Source organism: Limulus polyphemus, unplaced genomic scaffold (assembly GCF_000517525.1).
Source record: "Limulus polyphemus unplaced genomic scaffold, Limulus_polyphemus-2.1.2 Scaffold192, whole genome shotgun sequence".
NCBI classification, from domain to species: Eukaryota; Metazoa; Arthropoda; class Merostomata; order Xiphosura; family Limulidae; genus Limulus; species Limulus polyphemus.
This window is the reverse complement of record NW_013665802.1, coordinates 814285-832113: the sequence shown is the minus strand read 5'-3', so window position 1 is coordinate 832113 and position 17829 is coordinate 814285. Positions and strand designations below refer to the sequence as shown.

General features: G+C 31.1%; 1 protein-coding gene across 1 annotated transcript in view; it reads left to right on the top strand.

The window, feature by feature from the left end:
- Positions 1 to 5303: 5303 nt before the first annotated feature.
- LOC106478241 (thioredoxin-related transmembrane protein 1-like) overlaps positions 5304 to 17829 on the top strand; it is a 14390-nt gene continuing 1864 nt past the window's right edge. The window contains exons 1-7 of the mRNA XM_013938768.2: positions 5304 to 5525; positions 8395 to 8510; positions 10442 to 10487; positions 10831 to 10959; positions 11382 to 11427; positions 13866 to 13967; positions 15665 to 15769. Of these exons, the coding sequence (XP_013794222.1) occupies positions 5323 to 5525; positions 8395 to 8510; positions 10442 to 10487; positions 10831 to 10959; positions 11382 to 11427; positions 13866 to 13967; positions 15665 to 15769 (747 nt within the window). The 5' untranslated portion in view covers positions 5304 to 5322. The remainder of the gene's footprint in view (positions 5526 to 8394; positions 8511 to 10441; positions 10488 to 10830; positions 10960 to 11381; positions 11428 to 13865; positions 13968 to 15664; positions 15770 to 17829) is intronic.

Below are 17829 nucleotides of genomic sequence, written 5' to 3'. Positions count from 1 at the left end.
TTACTCACCACTCTCATCACATTCACTTTACTCACCACTCTCATCACATTCACTTTACTCACCACTCTCATCACATTCACGTTACCCATCACTCTCATCACATTCACGTTACCCACCACTCTCATCACATTTACGTTATCCACCACTCTCATCACATTCACTTTACTCACCACTCTCATAACATTCACTTTACTCACCACTCTCATCACATTCACGTTACCCATCACTCTCATCACATTCACGTTACCCACCACTCTCATCACATTTACGTTATCCACCACTCTTATCGCATTCACTTTACTCACCACTCTCATCACATTCACGTTACCCACCACTCTTATCACATTCACGTTACCTACCGCTCTCATCACATTCACGTTACCCACCACTCTTATCACATTCACGTTTCTCACGACTCTCATCACATTCTCATTACTCACCACTCTTATCATGCTGGTGTAAACTGCATCACATAACATACTCATGTTACTGATCGCTCTTATCACACTCTTGTAAACTGCACTTAACATAGTCGTATTAATCACCACTTTTATCCCATTCATGATATTTACCACATTTAACACACCCATGTTACCTCATCAAACTTATCATACAAGTGTTACCTAACCAGACTTATCACACTCGTGTTACTTACCACATTTAATACACTCATGTAACACCACCACACTTATCACCTCACCAATTCAGTCTTATTACACTAATGATATATCTACTACATTTATCACACTAACGCGACCCACCATTTTTAACACACTCATGTTATACCACCATATTTATCACACTAGTTACCCCACTACTCTTGTAGCACTTACGTTGCTTAGCACAATTCTTGCATTCATACTGCCTATCACACTTACTAAAGTTATGTTACTGACCAAACTTATCACGCTCATGTTCCTTACCAAACTTATCAAACTAATGTTGCCCTTCAAACTTCACGCTAATATTGCTTAGCACATTTATCACACTCACGTTACCCACCACTCTTAATACACTCATTTTATTCCACTAATTATCACACCCACGTTACCCACCACTCTTAATACACTCATGTTATCACACTAGATACCCCTACCATTCTTATAAACTTATGTTGCCTACCACATTTATCTCACTCGTGTTATTTACCAAACTTATTACACTCATGCTAGTTATCACATTTACATTGCTCATCATTCGTATCCCACTCATGTTGCTGACCACACTCACGTTATTCACCATTCTTATGACATTCATGTTAATGACCTCACTCACATTGCTCATCATTCTTATCACACTCCTGTTGCTGACCACACTCACGTGCTGATAATTTTATCACACTCATGTCACTGACTACACTCACGTTACCCATCATTCTTATCACGCTCATTTTATTGACCATACTTACGTTACTCATCATTCTTATCACGCTCATTTTATTGACCACACTTACGTCACTCATCATTCTTATCACATTCATGTTACCTACAGTACATATCGCACTTATATTACCCCACTGATCTTATCAAACTCCTAATACCTAAATCACATATTGCACTCAACCAGGGATACACCACATTCACTCTAAACTGATCTCATAAAACTCCTGTTACCTGTCAAACGTATCACACTCATGTTCCTTACCACATTAATCACACCAGGTTTATCACACTCAAGTTGTCCATGGCACTTGTAGCACTTGTGTTACTTCATTAAACTTATCACATTCATGCTACTTATCATACTGTTACTTACTGTACTCATCACAGTGTTCCTTGACATGCTCATTCTACCAAACTACCCACACTTTTATCAAATGCATATACTAGTACCAACATTTCACACGTGTGGGCCAGGCGTGGCCTAGTGGTTAGCGTCCTCGGATTGTACGGTTGCTATTTCACAGTCTGTTACCTTAGGAACGCACCTCACAGTTTGGGGTTGTGGATGTCTCATAAGATTCAGCAGCGACGGTGAGAGGAGGGTCTTGCTGTGGTTGAAGTTACCCCAAAATGCGCATTAACCTCCCTTGTAGCCGCCGCACCTAACGAAAAATTCTAATTATTTTAAAATTTCCTAAACATTACAATATGTGTCCCCACAAAATGTAGAGTTCATCCCCTTCAATTTTCCACTCAGCCAACTTCAGTCCTCTAACTACACGTTATTAGAGTTAGGTAATCGTATAGAACGCTAACCAGAAAACGATTGATAATGGGTCACCAAACTCTACCATAAGATCAGTTTTTGTCTTATTGTTGTAAATTGAGTCAAAAAAGTATAGAAATAAGAAATAATTATGAAGTAATCTTCAACACTTTATGTATTTGTTGCGCCATTATTGAAATTAATGGAGTAGTTTCTTTGCTGCGAAGTCACAAGAAGACATTGAAAATGAAGAGTTATTCTACAATAAAGTTGTGTAACTTTGAAAACTCAATGCTATAAAAATTATTTGAAGTAGAAGTAAAATTGTCTGGAAACAGATCATGTTGGCAACTAGGGAAAATATTAGTAAAATATCAAAATTAGTTGCAAACAACAAAGTATTATTTCTAGTTTCGATTCTGTGTTCTTTTAAACATATTGTAATAAACGGTATACTATTCTTATAAGTCTTACTGCACTTGTCATCCCTTCCTTGCTGATGGAAATACTACTATCCAAACACGCCTGTCCCTTTATGAGAATATTTTACAAGTGGTTGTTTATCGGTCATTAAAGATACATAAAAATAAAAACTTACTAATAGTAGAGTCATACTAATTTTTTTAACAATATGATAACATCTAGATTAAAATAATAATAACAAACAACACGATCAAATATATTAGCCAAATCTGCAACAAATCATTATAAAATAATAAAACAATAAATTCACTATATTATAATACAATGTATTTTAAAGATTCAATCAATGAAACTATTTAAGTTTTATTTTAAAATCCTATTGCATAACTACATTTCTGAAAAAATTATAGTAGAGATAGAGGAGGAATATCTGAAAATACATGAAACATTTCTGTATTTGGACATCGCAGTAACGTTTACTCATCTAATAATTTTCCAACTGTACATCGAAACTTGAGAAGTTACGCTTTCCAGTCATTCGGGTGACCGACACATCAAATTACAAAAATTATTTTGTCTTAGTGTCAAGCTACACAATGGGCTATCTACTCTTTGTCCACCGAGGAGAATTGAATCCTGTATTTTAGTGTTGTATGTCTGTAAACTTACCGCTGACCCACTGGGGAACATGTCTGATTATAACACAACGCTACTTTTAACAAATGAACATGTACTTATAATAATGTGTGGCAGGAGTGTAAATAGTAGATCTGGGATGAACAGAAATTGTCGTATCTTTCTTTAACATTTATTTAAATCTTGGTTTTGCGAACCACGATAGTGGTTCATAATAGAGATCGCTCAGAAATTTCACAAAAATAATACTAGAACATACTGGCAAAACCATCTTAAAAACCAGACTTGTTCTTGAAACAACACTCAAGACCTTTCATCTCAGTGGCTATAGCTGTTAAAATATCGATAATAGCAAAAAAAAGTTGATTTTCCGCTTGTTAAACAAAATTCAAAATTCATCCATTTGTTCTTCAAGTGATTATTCATATTATTCTTGTTCTACAAGCCTAAAGAATACGGCTATGAAGGTTTTATTAAAACCTGGGCAAACATTCACCAACAAAAAACTCCTGTGCAGCTCATAGCACTATTTTAATATTGATTCTTTAAAGAGAAGGAGAGATTTTATCAGTTTTTCATCGCTACTGGCTAAGTTTCTCTTCGAAGCTATTCAAGCACCAAAGCCTACAGCAAAAACGGCTACGTATACTGCGCCAAAATCTATGCACATCTAGTAAACAAACTCCTACGAAGGCTGTAGGGCTATTTTTAAGTTGATTCTTGAAAGTCGAGATTTCCACCCCCTAAAATTTTCTACGTTCTTCTGCGCTACCAACATAAGACTGTATGTTTATAGCAGTGTCTCCAGCCATATTACTGTTGATTATAGTTTTATAAGCCACTTCAGAAAGAAACGGCTACGAATATTTTACTAAAACCTGGATAATAGTAATGAATGCAGTATTGATTATGTCATAGGGTAGTTTTAAAATCAATTCAAGCGCCTTCGTTTTTTTCGCCCTGAAGAATTTTTTTAAGTGCCTCACTTTCCCCAGTTAAAACAAAATCTGGTGTTTTACTAATGTGCATTAATTGGAAACTGACACATTGAGAATTCATCATTTCTTGAGTTCGCTGTTGTATTTTGTCTCTACGTGGTTTTCTATGACTATTTCAGTGAGTTTTCTTACAGTAGACGATTAACATAGTAGATTTTTTTACTCTTGTGAATGGTGATTTATTCTACTGATTTTCGTACTTCGCTGTAATTGTGAGTGCGTATTTTAGTATTATTTTATTATTATTATTCATATTTTTGTTTCACAAGTCTACAGCAAAATCGGCTGGGTATTTTGAACCACAACCAAGACAGAAATATTATATGAAACATTGAGAATATTCATAACCTATTCAAAAAGTTGATTTACGTGGCTACAAATACATAATATATGCGATGGTGTTGTGAACGGCTTCCTCTGTACTCGACGCTTGTTAAACGCGTGTTTACATGAAACCTCAGGCACAAAACCAACTGGCTCAGTAAATAATGGCTGGGTTGGAAAAAGTCAATGCAGCAGAAAATTGTTGAAAAACATGTAACATTCAACTGAATACATGTGCACATATGTAGCTTAAAAATTATTATCCCTAAACGGACATATAAAAACTCTAAAAAACAAGATAATTAAAAATTGTTAATTTAAAAGGGGAATAAAGTACAGTTCAATAAAAATGCAAAGATTATATTTTCAAGCATATAACTGGGGACTCTAACAAAAGTAAACAAACTAAGCTGGAAACAGTCTCTACATTATTTTCTCAAGCTACAAATCCGTATTTTGATTCCATGTCTACAGTACATTTTGCTTGAACTGTACTTTTTCGGTACTTTATTCCCCTTTTTAAATTAACAATGTTTAATTATCTTGTTGCAGTGCGCTGGTTACGATTTTTCTATTTATTATTTTTAAAGTATATGGAAAAATGACATAAAACTCTTATTTTACTTTACATTAATATAATAAAGCAAACTAAAACTCAAATAATATATGCTATACGCAAATGTATTTTGTTAAAATAATCGCTATGTGTTATTATATATTTAAAAGAGTGTTATTATGAATTCTCTTATTAATCATACTGATGTGGCGCTCCTACATAACATAAAAAAGCAACATGGCTACTTGGGGAATATGTAACATCAAGAAAGTTGTAAATGGTTTACCGTCTCTTTGCTCGAGCAAATCTCTTTTAAAAAGTTTATTTTTATTGACATGTTTCATAAATTTATATCCTACAATCTTAGGCAAGGGACAACTCTTGTCACTGGATGAAGATAACTGGCAAGAAATGCTTTCGGGAGAGTGGATGGTTGAATTGTATGATTAATTTAAATTTAATTTTGAAGTTAAACTTAAAAAATTTTAATTTACTTCAATTAAATGTTAAGAGTATACAAACAAACTTTTGCTTAGGCTTAAATTAAGTTAGGCCTATGTATTCCCTTTTATCTTGAACTGTTTATTTTCCAGTGTGCTGGGTATATAAATATAATAGAACTTAATCATTTATGGATTACTTGGAAATTGGAAAAGCATCTTGAACTTCAGAGTTGGGTTTTATGATAGGGAATTTCTTGTTTGGTGAGTATATCCCTGCTGATGTTGTGTATCTAGGCTTCCCAAAGTTTCTTACAAGTTACAGTAAGTTAATTAGTAACTTAGATCTTGGGGAATTGAGGAAACTCAAAATATGGTTTAAAAATTGACCTGAATGTAGAAAACAGAGGATAAAGATAAATGACCATCATTCTCTTAGGGAGAATGTGACTATTGCCATTTTGTGTATCAGAGGGTTCTAATTATTTTGTGACCTTTACTGCTTGTTATCTTTGTAAATCGTATGGACTACTGTAAAATCAAGAAAATTTCTAAATTTACTAGTGGGCAAGGCTGTTTTTTTTGGAATATGTTTCTATTATACAGAAGGAGTTGGAGAATTTTGCTTAGTGAACTAATATGTGAAAAATGAGTTTCAGTATTGATAAACATGAAATGAGGCATGTAAGGTATGGAAATTTGTAAATGCCTTTATTTTTATTGTGAAGAAAGAGCAGAATTTTGGTATGGTGATTGATAAAAGCCTCAAGCCTTTGGCTGAATACTTGGAAGTAGCAAAAATGAGTAAATAGTGGACTGGAATCTATTTACAGGAATTTTGAGTTCAGAAATTGTAAAGTTATTATTACATTGCACAAAGCCTCAGTTGGATGTTGTAGTATTGTGTTCAACTTTGTCCCCTTATTATAGAAAAAGATACTCATTTGCTTAAAAAAGTTCAGAAAAGGACTACTAAAATTGTTCCTTGTTTGAAAAATTTAAGTTATGAAGAAACTCAAAGGCTAGAACTTGTTTTATCTGGAGCCTAGAAGTACTACAGATAACCTGATGCTAATAGTTAAAATCATTAGGGGTTTGGATTAACTGTTTATGGGTTTACTAGGGTGATGGAACAATAAGATTTAAGATGAAATCTTGAATATTAGAGGAAATAAGCCCTAATCCAGGCTGGTTATTTGGAAAAATATTTTCTCTGTTAGAATTGTTAATTTGTGGAATGTTTATTAGATTGTGTGTTGATTTAAGCCTTATTTGGATTGTTTATTCAGTTTTAGCATCTCGTATTTTAGGAAGGATGTTGAATTGTTGGGGATAGTTCAGAGGATGGCTACTACTATGTGATGGTCCTGATTATGTATTGCTTATAATATGAAGATAAGTGAAGATAACTTGTTCTCTTTTGGAAAGAGATGGAAAAGGGATGATTTAATTGAAATAGTCAAAACTGTTAGGGGAATTGATAAGATTGGTGAATCATAATTTTTTGTGTTCAATTCTGTGTGCAGTAGGACAAGAGGCCATAAACTGGAAAGATCAGACACATTTCTAGTTTAGACAGGTTTACTTTACCAGTGAGGTTATAAACCTGTGAAACAAATTTCTATCTATGATTGTGCAAGATGCAACTTTATAAAAAGGCTGATGAATATTTGGAAATCATTGCTGGATTTAATGTTTAATTTTCTGTTTGTTGAGGGCAGTTGGAAGTCAAGACATCCCTTGGGCTAAAAGGTCCCGCAGTATCAATTTTATTGTTTTTAATTCCTTTTTAGTTTTTGTTGGATAATTTTATAATTGTAAGGGGTTGTATTCAGATTGGGCTGGTTTCTTTGTTGGGTTTGTGAAAGTCACATCTAGTTTGTTTCAAGTTGGATGTTAGACTTGGTAGTAAAGGAAAGTACAAAGATGATAAACATAAGGCCTTTGGGTCTATTTGCTTAAGGTTATATACTTTGCAAAAATTTAGATTATGTACACCACAGCCAAGCTTTATTTATTTGGAATTTAATCATTTATTTGTCAGTTTTCTTTATTTGTCTTTAAACTTGGTTATACACTTTAAAGAGTGTTCTCTATTCTAATGTATCTACACCACAGAAATTACATGTCTGATACAAAACAGTACTGATAGGTTTTGGAAAACAAAAGTGCCCAGGTAAAAATAACAAACTTATTTATGTAACGAATTATATAGATAATTTCAAAGAAATTTTTAGGGCACTTGAATTTACAAGGTTTCTCTTTCTGAAAGAAAACCTTAATGATGGGATGCACATGTTGCACTACATATTATCCAGTTACCTACAATTAATAGTTTACACTTTCTATGCTTGTATTCTACTACTTGGAGGAAGGCTGTTTAAATTTCTGATAATTCTAAACACCTGAAGCAAGTTATCTTTAGTTTTTCATGCTGTAGAGAAAGCTAATTCATAATTTTCAGCCTCCTTTTTTTCTATTTATATTACTTTTTGGGTGTTTGGTCTAATGGTGGTCAGAAATAAAAAAAACTTTCATCACCCACTATCAGTTGCTAAAATAGAATCATATTGTAAGTAAGAATGTGAGAAAGGAACATCACCTACTTTTGAATGATAGTTAAGACTTCTTTTCATAGTTAAAATTGTTTAAGTAGGTAACAATATGTTTTTGGAATTGTCAAATTTACTAAGAGTGAGTTCTAAAATTGGTTATTTAGTTTTTACAATCTTCAATTTTCAATGATCAATTCAAAAGCTTAATACATATACAAGAAGTTAATGTATCCTTCCAGTTATTTTCTCACATGTATGGCCATGATTCCTTTTGTTTGTAAAACGTTTTTTTCTCATTAATTTTTCTTTCACAGCTTTGCACCATGGTGTCCTGCATGTAAGGCTTTAGAACCTGTTTGGAAAGAGTTCTCAGACTGGAGTGATGATTTGGGAATAAAGGTTGGAAGTGTAGATGTTACCCAAAACCCAGGTATTTTAAACTCTGAATGATTATTTAATAAGAAGTGATTGATATTTGTGCATGTGTGTCAAGTTCTTGTCTTACATTTGAATTTTTGAGGAAATGAGTTATTTTTGTTGAGTATATAATACTGTTTTAACACTTAACCCTTCTTGGGTGTAACCAAGTTGGCTTTTTAAAGACCAGCTTTTGGAAGGTGAGAAGTTCTGTAAAATGAAATAAAACAGAAAATATTCCATTTAAAAGGTTGTACAAAATTAGTCATAATGTACATTATTAATGAATAACTTATGAAAATTCACAAGAAAACTATAAAAATGTTTTAAATGACCATTTACTTGTTTTGTCAACTTTCAAGTAAATCCTTACAGCCAATATTCCTAAGGTTCCACATATCTACCATGAATCCTTATTGTGGAAATTCCAAAAACCTGAATGTGGATACAACAATCTCTTATTTGTTCATGCTAATTTTCATGTAAATCCATGTATACAGTCCTAAGAATTCACAAACCTCTTGACCCCTAAGTAAGGGGTTAAATTAGAAAATTTCTAAAATCTGAATTTAGATAATTTTTTCTTCAATGACTTCTGTTAATACAAATTCTCAAGTAAATCTGCTCATTCAAACCTTATAACCTCAAAAAAATCATTTACCTCGTATTTGTAGCCCCCTCATTACTTTTAATTTGTTGTTTTATATATAGGGAGGCAAAAAGCCTAAGAAAAAAAGTTTGAGTAATTTTGTCAAAAATTGTGGGAGGAGCTCAAAAATGAAGAAATCATAGATACAAAATTAATCAAAGATATACAAAATCTTCAGTTTATTCTACTTTATGATGTAATTTATCTTCTTATTCCATAGTGGATCATTCACTGGTTTGTTTCGTTTTGTTCTTATGGTGACTTCTCTTCTTGGACAATCTGCTTAATATATTTTCTCCAGAAGCAGTAATTAGGTAGAAATATAACATAATTTTAATTTATTGCTGGACATAGCATAACTAGAAAGAAACAATAGTCAACCTGAAAGGAAAAATTTGTTTACAAACTCTTGTTCAAGCAATACATTTGTGAGATGTTTGAGAATACTTTTTCAGATGGGAAGATGTGAAGTGCTTTGTTAAAACTGCTTCTGCTGATTCCCTTTGGTTGAGTAAACAACTCTTTTGGCAATTAATAAGAAACATTTGCTAAGTAATGTATTTATATTAATTTTTTGTCGATAGTTTTTAATATTAATGTTAACCACTTAATATGTAATTGAATTACTACTTATATAAGAACCAGGTGACAACAGATGAAGTATTTGTCCAATATTGATTGCTCTGTCCTTGTCAGTAGCGGTTTAAAAAAAAAAAGAGGAAAGAATAGTCTGTAGCATACATGCATGAATGCTCCCATGAGTCTAACTTAGTTTGAAAATTTATTATATAAGATAAGAAATAGACCAGCTCGTGACTGGAAAAGGTTAGAATGAAATTTGAAATTGAAAAGTAATTAACAAAGAAAAGGCCCTCCAGTGGCACAGTGGTATGTCTGCGGACTTACAACGCTAGAAACCGGGTTTCGATACCCGTGGTGGGCAGAGCACAGATAGCCCATTTAGTAGCTTTGTGCTTAATTCCAAACAAACAAAGAAAAGTGAAATGATAGACATAACAATAATGTATCATAATAGATTAGCTTGGTACTGAACATTTAAAAAATGAAGTAGTTTAACTTGTGACTGAAGGTCTATGAACCTGATGTCATCACATTACCCAAATAAATCAATAACCTGTTGGTTAATCCGGTAGAAAGAAGTGCAATCAGGTTTTCAAATTGACTTGTAAACTCTAACTGTACATTTTAGAATGGTTTTTTTTTTTAATAATAAGCATGTACTCATTTATATAAGTTTGGGTTTAACATTGGTACTATTAAACATGCTTTTGCAGGAATGAGTGGAAGGTTTATGGTGACAGCGTTACCAACAATCTATCAGTAAGTCTTCTTGTTTATATTTTATATGTAGGTTTGAATAAATATATAATGGTTTAGTCTGTTGTAATATTTGTAATGAAAGCAGTGTGATTAATAGTGCACTAAACTACTTTAATATTACGTAGTTGAATGTAAGAGTAATAAAAAGAAACATTTTCATAGGTACTTTACATGTTATAATGCAGTCTAGACATATTCCATAAATCAGACTGGTACGATAGGATAAATACAAAATTATATTATTATATATTGTGTACCAAATATACTTAATTGAATTACATATAAAATAAATTAAGTTAGATGTATAGGAATTAAATCTGAAGTTTATTGTCCATATTTTTAGTGTGATAGATGGACAGTTTCGACAATACAGGGGATCTCGTGACAAAGTTTCATTTATAAACTTTATTGAAGAAAAGAAATGGTCTAGCATTGATCCTGTGTCATGGTGGCAATCACCCCAATCTATTATGTAAGTAATTAACAATTCTACTTAAAAGTTCTGTGATAGCCCCAAGCACTGGTATTTTAAAAAATGTTTATGATTTCGGCCAGTTTTTGACTCGATTTGTTCACTTTCTTAACATGTGTTTGAGCTGATTTCATATCAATTTGTACTCATTGCTCCAGTAGAGTTCTGCTGGTAATTGTTTTTCATTTGTTTCCTGATGTTGGTTGAGATGTTTCACCTATTTCTGTTGTTACAGATAATCAGTTTTGTAGGGCTTCTAACTATACAATACATGCAATCTATGGCAAGAAATATTTTGACTTTATTTTTTCTAAATTGCGTAGCTGCTTTTTTTATAATTGGACTTAAAATATAAGTTTGATACATACTTATGTAAGTTCTATAATTGCATGACTCAGAAATTTTTTCTTGTCTCTGCCTAGAATGTCTACTATCTCCTACTTTTTCAAGCTTTCCATGGCACTAAGAGTGAGTATAAAGCTTCTTTTTGTAGTTAGGTATTTAAGTAAATTTTAGGTGTTTTTTTAAAACTTATTATTTGCAGTTAGATATAGTCATTTCAATACTGTTATCAGTCCTAGGTTTTGAAAAACAAGTAAATGAGTTATGTAAAAGTTTTTTAAACAAAAAAGTAATAAAAACAATATTGAAAAAGAATGTTTTCTGGCTTCCTAATGAGATTATTATTCAATTGAAAGGGAATTTACTAATTTATGTGTGTGTGTGTGTGTGTGTGTATACATATGTATATCATGGTAGGAATTTAGGTTTTTGCTCTCAACAACAGTATTCTGTCACAGAGAAAGTGGTAACAGGAAATACTATGATGAATTGATGGAAGATATATTGCTGTATTTGACCTCACTCAAAGTAGGCCATTGTCTAACTTACCAGCGTTAAAGTGGCTCTCTGCACTTTAAAACTTCTGTTTTACAAAAGATACAACTACTTCTCATCTTGATCACATAGCTTAGAAATATTGTCCAAAAAGTTTGAAACACAATCCATTTGCTTGTAAACAAAATAAAATGGAAACTGTATTGGTAGCAGCTTACAAGGATTTATTGTTTAAGTTTAATTAATTAGTTAAAGGGGGTGTTAATCTCTATAAATAGTTACTTTTGTAGCCTACCATTAGTGCTCTGTCATACATAAAACAGCAAAAATATATATATAAAGTAAATCATTATTTATATTAATATTTTATATAGAAAACTGCTAGTTAGCAATAAATTATATATACAACTTAAAAAATTATAATGATTAAAAAATGTTTTAGGTAGCATGACCTGCCCATCTGAACATTTCTTTCTATGTTGAAATGCCTACTGATAGTATCAAGGCTTGCTCTTGGATTTACTTTCTTGTATAAACAAATGTCGTGTTTTAATGATGCCGATATTTCTACGCATCTTCATTTTGGTGCACTGTGACTTGATATGACTGTAGCATAAATCACTCTGGTGACCTCTCAATATCTGTTGTAGTTCATAAGTACACCCCTAATGTGAAGGTTGTTCTAAAAAAAATTTCATAAATCAGTACCCAATGCAAGTTTAAAGTTATTATCAGTAAAATTGTTGTAAACTGATACCCACTAGTTAGTGCAGGTGCTTTGTGGTCAGTAACTATCAATTTATTTTTCTATTGTGATTGACCCCTGCTTAATTCTTGTGGAGTGGTGTACTGATTACTGAATCAAGTATCTAAAGAAAATGCATGTTTATTGTAAGAAGTAGTTATTGAAATTTGGAATGTAAGTATATGGATTATATATATTATTGATTAAATTTCTCACTGTGAAGATTTGTCTGTATGAAAAATCATCTGGATTGTCAATTTTCAGACCAACTGCATACTTAAGGCATTTTTATTCGAGTAAAAATCTTCCCTACGTCTCACAAGATTAAGTGTCCAAAGAAAATTCCTGTAGCTTTCAAATACTCAATTTATAACATTAAAAATATATCGGTCACTCGAATAGAGTGTCCCAAAATTACTACAGTTTATCTTGATTTTTTAGTAAGCTATAAATAGGTTAAAAAAATTCTATTATTATTCAAAGCAGTGAATCTCATCAACACACTCCAGGTAATTCTCCTTAACTAATGGCATACAATACCCAAACTAAACACAGATTTGTAAGAGTTACACAGAAGAGTATCTGCTCTTTTTATTAGTTATATGTCCATCATCCATGTAAAGTTGATTAGAAAACAATATCAAAAGTCAGGGAGGAGGGGGGCTTCTCTGTTGGGTTTGAAAAATTTATTGATGTCTCAGCAAATTAAGAAGGCAAGAGGTTGAAATTTTATATTCTTGCTTATAGTTATGTATAGTTTGTATTTCTAATTGGTGGAAATTAAATATTTGTTTTTGAAATTACGAGATTTAAAATGTGATGATATAAAACCTGAATTACATACTATGTATTCATGCCAAGTTCATGGACATACATTGATATTAAAGTTTTTGAATATAAGTCTGTAAAAGGACATGACTTGCATTTTGACCCATCCAAAGGGAAGGTTGTAGTAAAAGAGTTAAATGCTTGCTAAGATTAATAAGTTGAAGGTATCGAAAGCTAGTTAGGCAATGTATTTGTAATTTTCTTAAGTATGTGTTAGATATATCTATCTAAAATATTTAATGTGTTGATATATATATATATTGTATCTGTGTTCATGAAATAACAATGCTAATTCAATACATTTTAAAGTGTACTTGTTCACATGAGTAAAATATTTAAGTCAGTTGTTTGTTGTTCTATTAAAGGCTTATGTGACTTCAAAAATATTTTCTCTTTTGTAAGTAGAAAGTACTGTCTCTAGCTATTATTGTCTGTTTCTGTGGTATTTAATTTTCCTAAGTAATGGATGTTACATTTATTTCATTTTCTTCCACAGAGTGCACACAACAAAATAGTTGAAGAGTATGGAATTCCTTACTGGGGATCTTATATAATATTTGCACTAGGAACCATTATCTTAGGTGCTATACTGGGTTTGGTAAGCTGCTTTGTAGAGTTTGAAATATTTTATGATCTTTGTGTAAAAGTGTGAATTTCAGTTTCTCCACCAGATATGGTATTGATATTGCTATGTTGTGTTAAATGTCATTAATACCAGTCAATAGATGGAATTTGAAGCTAATTCCTAAGCCATAAAATTTATTAATCCATGAAAAATTAAGTTCACTTTCTGTAGTGGATACCTGAAGATTGGAGAATTTTTTATGTTACTCCTAATTTAAAAGGATGTGATAAATTTTGTCCAGAAAATTATATATTCATTTAGTCTTACTTTTATGGTGAGAAATATTCTAGAAAGTCTGATAAAAGAAACTTTACAAAATCATTTAGTGAAATATTTCATGAAATAAAGCTAATATATATTCACCAAAGGGAAATCTTGCCCCTCTTTATTTTATTTATCTATTTAATTTATTTTGGCAATAATGGAGGCTAGCAACTTTTCCTGAAAAGTAAAGTATTGGCTTAAATTTTCACTTTTCTCAAGAACAGCCTTTAAAGACCAAATGGTCCATTGTTGTTTGTACATTATGTTATGTTATTGAAACATACATATTTGATTATGTAAGAGTCACTACCTCCTAGTATTAAGAAAAACAATGAAAATGTGAGTAAGCTGATAAAATGAACATTTATTAGCACTTCTCTAATAATTACCACAATCGTGTTTCAAAATAACAAAAGGCCTAATATTGGTTTTATAATATCATTTTCAAGCATAACACTTTCAATTAATAACTAATTAAATAAAATTTGGCCTAGTTAAAAGTAATTTTAAATCTTAAATACATTTATAAACATTTAATGGTCTCGAATAAGGATACAGATATTGTAATATAATCTGATTCACTTTTTTTTTATTGCTTTGTACAGTTCTCCTTTAATTCTTCTGAATAAATAAATTAAAAATAAACTAGATAGTGAAATAGAATAAATTTTATCTTACAAATATAGAAAACCATTTTTAGTAGAAACAGGGGAAAAAATATTATGTACTTTGAAAGATCAAGCATAAACTTCATATCTTTTATAAGACTTTGGTTTTGTGGCCAATAGGTATGCCATCAGTTGAAAGACATCATTGATTAGAACATCATATAAAATATTAAATATGTGTAATTGTTTTATTTTTTCAGAAAAACTCTTAAGTTCTTGGAGGGCACTATGGTTGTCTTATTATGAAACATTTTAATGTAATATAATTAACTTTTTATTAGCTGTAATAAATCCACAAACAAAATTCAGTTAAACTCAGACTGAAAAAAAAGATGTTGATGGATATAAATGTCATCACAGTTGATAACTTGTGTGTTATAATATTAAAAAAATATTCAGTGCATTTTTTTTTTGGTGTTGAATCAGGGAATTATACATCTCTCTCTGAATTAATTGTCAGGAATCAAAAGGTCGCTGGTACATGGAAAATCCACCCCAATCATGTGGACAAGTACAACATAATCAAATTAGGGTGTTAAGCATTCAGTATAACATTAGTGGGGGTATAAATGTTTCATAAACACAATTTGAACTTTTTTTTCTGTAAGATCAATACCTAAAGCCATTGGTTTGTTCAGATGAACTTTACTGATATATCATATGTAATAGCTAAAGTTTTAAATCATAAATTTATGGATATTCAGATATTAAGTTTTGAAATATTTGCTTTCCTTTCAGATGATTGTATGTATCATTGACTTCTTCTTTCCTCCAAAAGTATATGTACAAGAAGTATCTGAAAAGATTCATCTTCCTGAAGAAGAACTGGATAGTGGTGATGTGGTGAGTGTTAGAAATGTACAGCTTTACTTTTATTTTTCAACACATCTATAATTTGCTCATGATAATTTGTTTTTTGTGAATACTTTGTTCGAAAAAAAATTAAAATAATTTTTGATTCATGGAAATGTGGTTATAATTAAATATTATTTCTGATTAAGAAGAAGAATGAAAAAAAATCTTTATAATTATATTGCATAGAATATATTTTATTGTGTTATTAACTTAGATGTTTATAATTTATTATTTTAATGAATTTTGTATCGTATAAAATTAATGGTTGTAGGAGTACTTTCCTTAAATATTATGTTAATGTTCAAGTACTTATAAAGAAGCCTATCAGTGACACAGCAGTGAGTCTGAAGGCTTATAATGCTAAAAATCAGGTTTTGATAACTATGGTGGGCATAGCACCAATAGCCCACCGTGTAGCTCTGTGCTTAATTACAAACAAACTTATGGAGAATTTTATTTCCTGAGAAGAGATTTGTAAAAATTGTCTTTTTTTTAGTAGATATGTGAGTAGTTATTTGGAGGGCTTTAAAAAATTATCAAACTTTAAATTGAAGCTAATGGCTTTTTTTGATAACTGATTCAATAAAATATTTTAAGAAAGCAGTAAGTCTACAGACTTACACACCAAAACTCCAGGGTTTAATTCTCTGTGTTGGACAGGGTGAAGATAGCTCATTGTGTAACTTTTCACAAAGAAAACAACAACAAATGATAACTGATTTGTATACTGTAGTGATTGTAACTCTAGTAACTGCACTGTTAAATGTGTGAAGGCTTTAAAATAAGGAGCCAAAAATTTTGGTGGGAAACATGTGGAAACCCCAACTCTGTGGACTTTCCTCATCCATTGGCTTACCTTTATTCAAGCAGCACTTAACATTGTTTAATGAAGAATCCAAAACCATACGTATTTGTTCAGCTTATCGTTTCCTTGTAATTTGTGTAATATATAGAAAATTAAATGCAATTCATGTTCTAAAGTACTATTTTCATGAAAATGACTTTAGAGCATCAGATTTATTGATATCTCCAACGTTTATCTGTTGCTTTGTATATATCTTTATCATATGTAATTTTTATTTCAGTATAACTAGAATTTTCCCATAACAGTATTTTCTTTAAAGACATTGACTTTCACCGTTAGCTTTATCAATCTTTTATGTAGATTTTTAATTCATTTCATTTGAAACTTATTCTGATATATTTAGTTATTTATATATGTGGTTTACATATACATATATCTCTACATACAGATATTGGCAAACTTGAGGTGCAGCTAATAGTATTTGAATATAAACCTTGTATGTCAGTAAATTATATTGATAAAATTGTGGTTATTTAAGTTTGGTTAGTATTAAATTAAAATAAATAAATTCAATTCATGCATATAATGTAAATTCCAACATGCGAGTCTTGAATTACACCAAAAAACAATACCTTCGCTCTTGAATTTATTAATCCAGTATACTATAAAGTTTGTTAGATATTGCACCATCACAGCACTCCACTATTTGACAAGCATGTATTGAAAGTTTGTAAATTCTATTTCAGGATCAATTGTTAAGAGAATGATGTCAATGACTTACCATACCAGTACCTGGTATGATGACTGTTCAAGCATAGTACATTCTCCAGTTTTTATAAAACATTCACTTGGTTTCATTGTAAAATAGTTTTTATCACTTGGTAGCAAATCTTGTTACTTAGTACCTGAAGTCTTGTGCACCAATCACACAATAATGTAGTTTTCTATTATAACATGAATCAGCTGACATAAGAATATATCAAACAAAAACTTCTTTGTGGAAGAAAGGCTGGAACAAAAGTAGCTGTTTGTGCAGTGTTTGCACGTTGGTCTACAGTAGCTTCTCAGGCTATAGCAATGCAGGAGCATGATACTATTTAGTAAATTACACTTTTAGTTAAATCATATATGAAAAATGTTTATTATTATTTGTTATTTAATGCATTTATATTAAATTTACAACTTTTTTTTAATACTCTCAGTCCAGAATTCAAAATGTTATATATATATATATATATATATA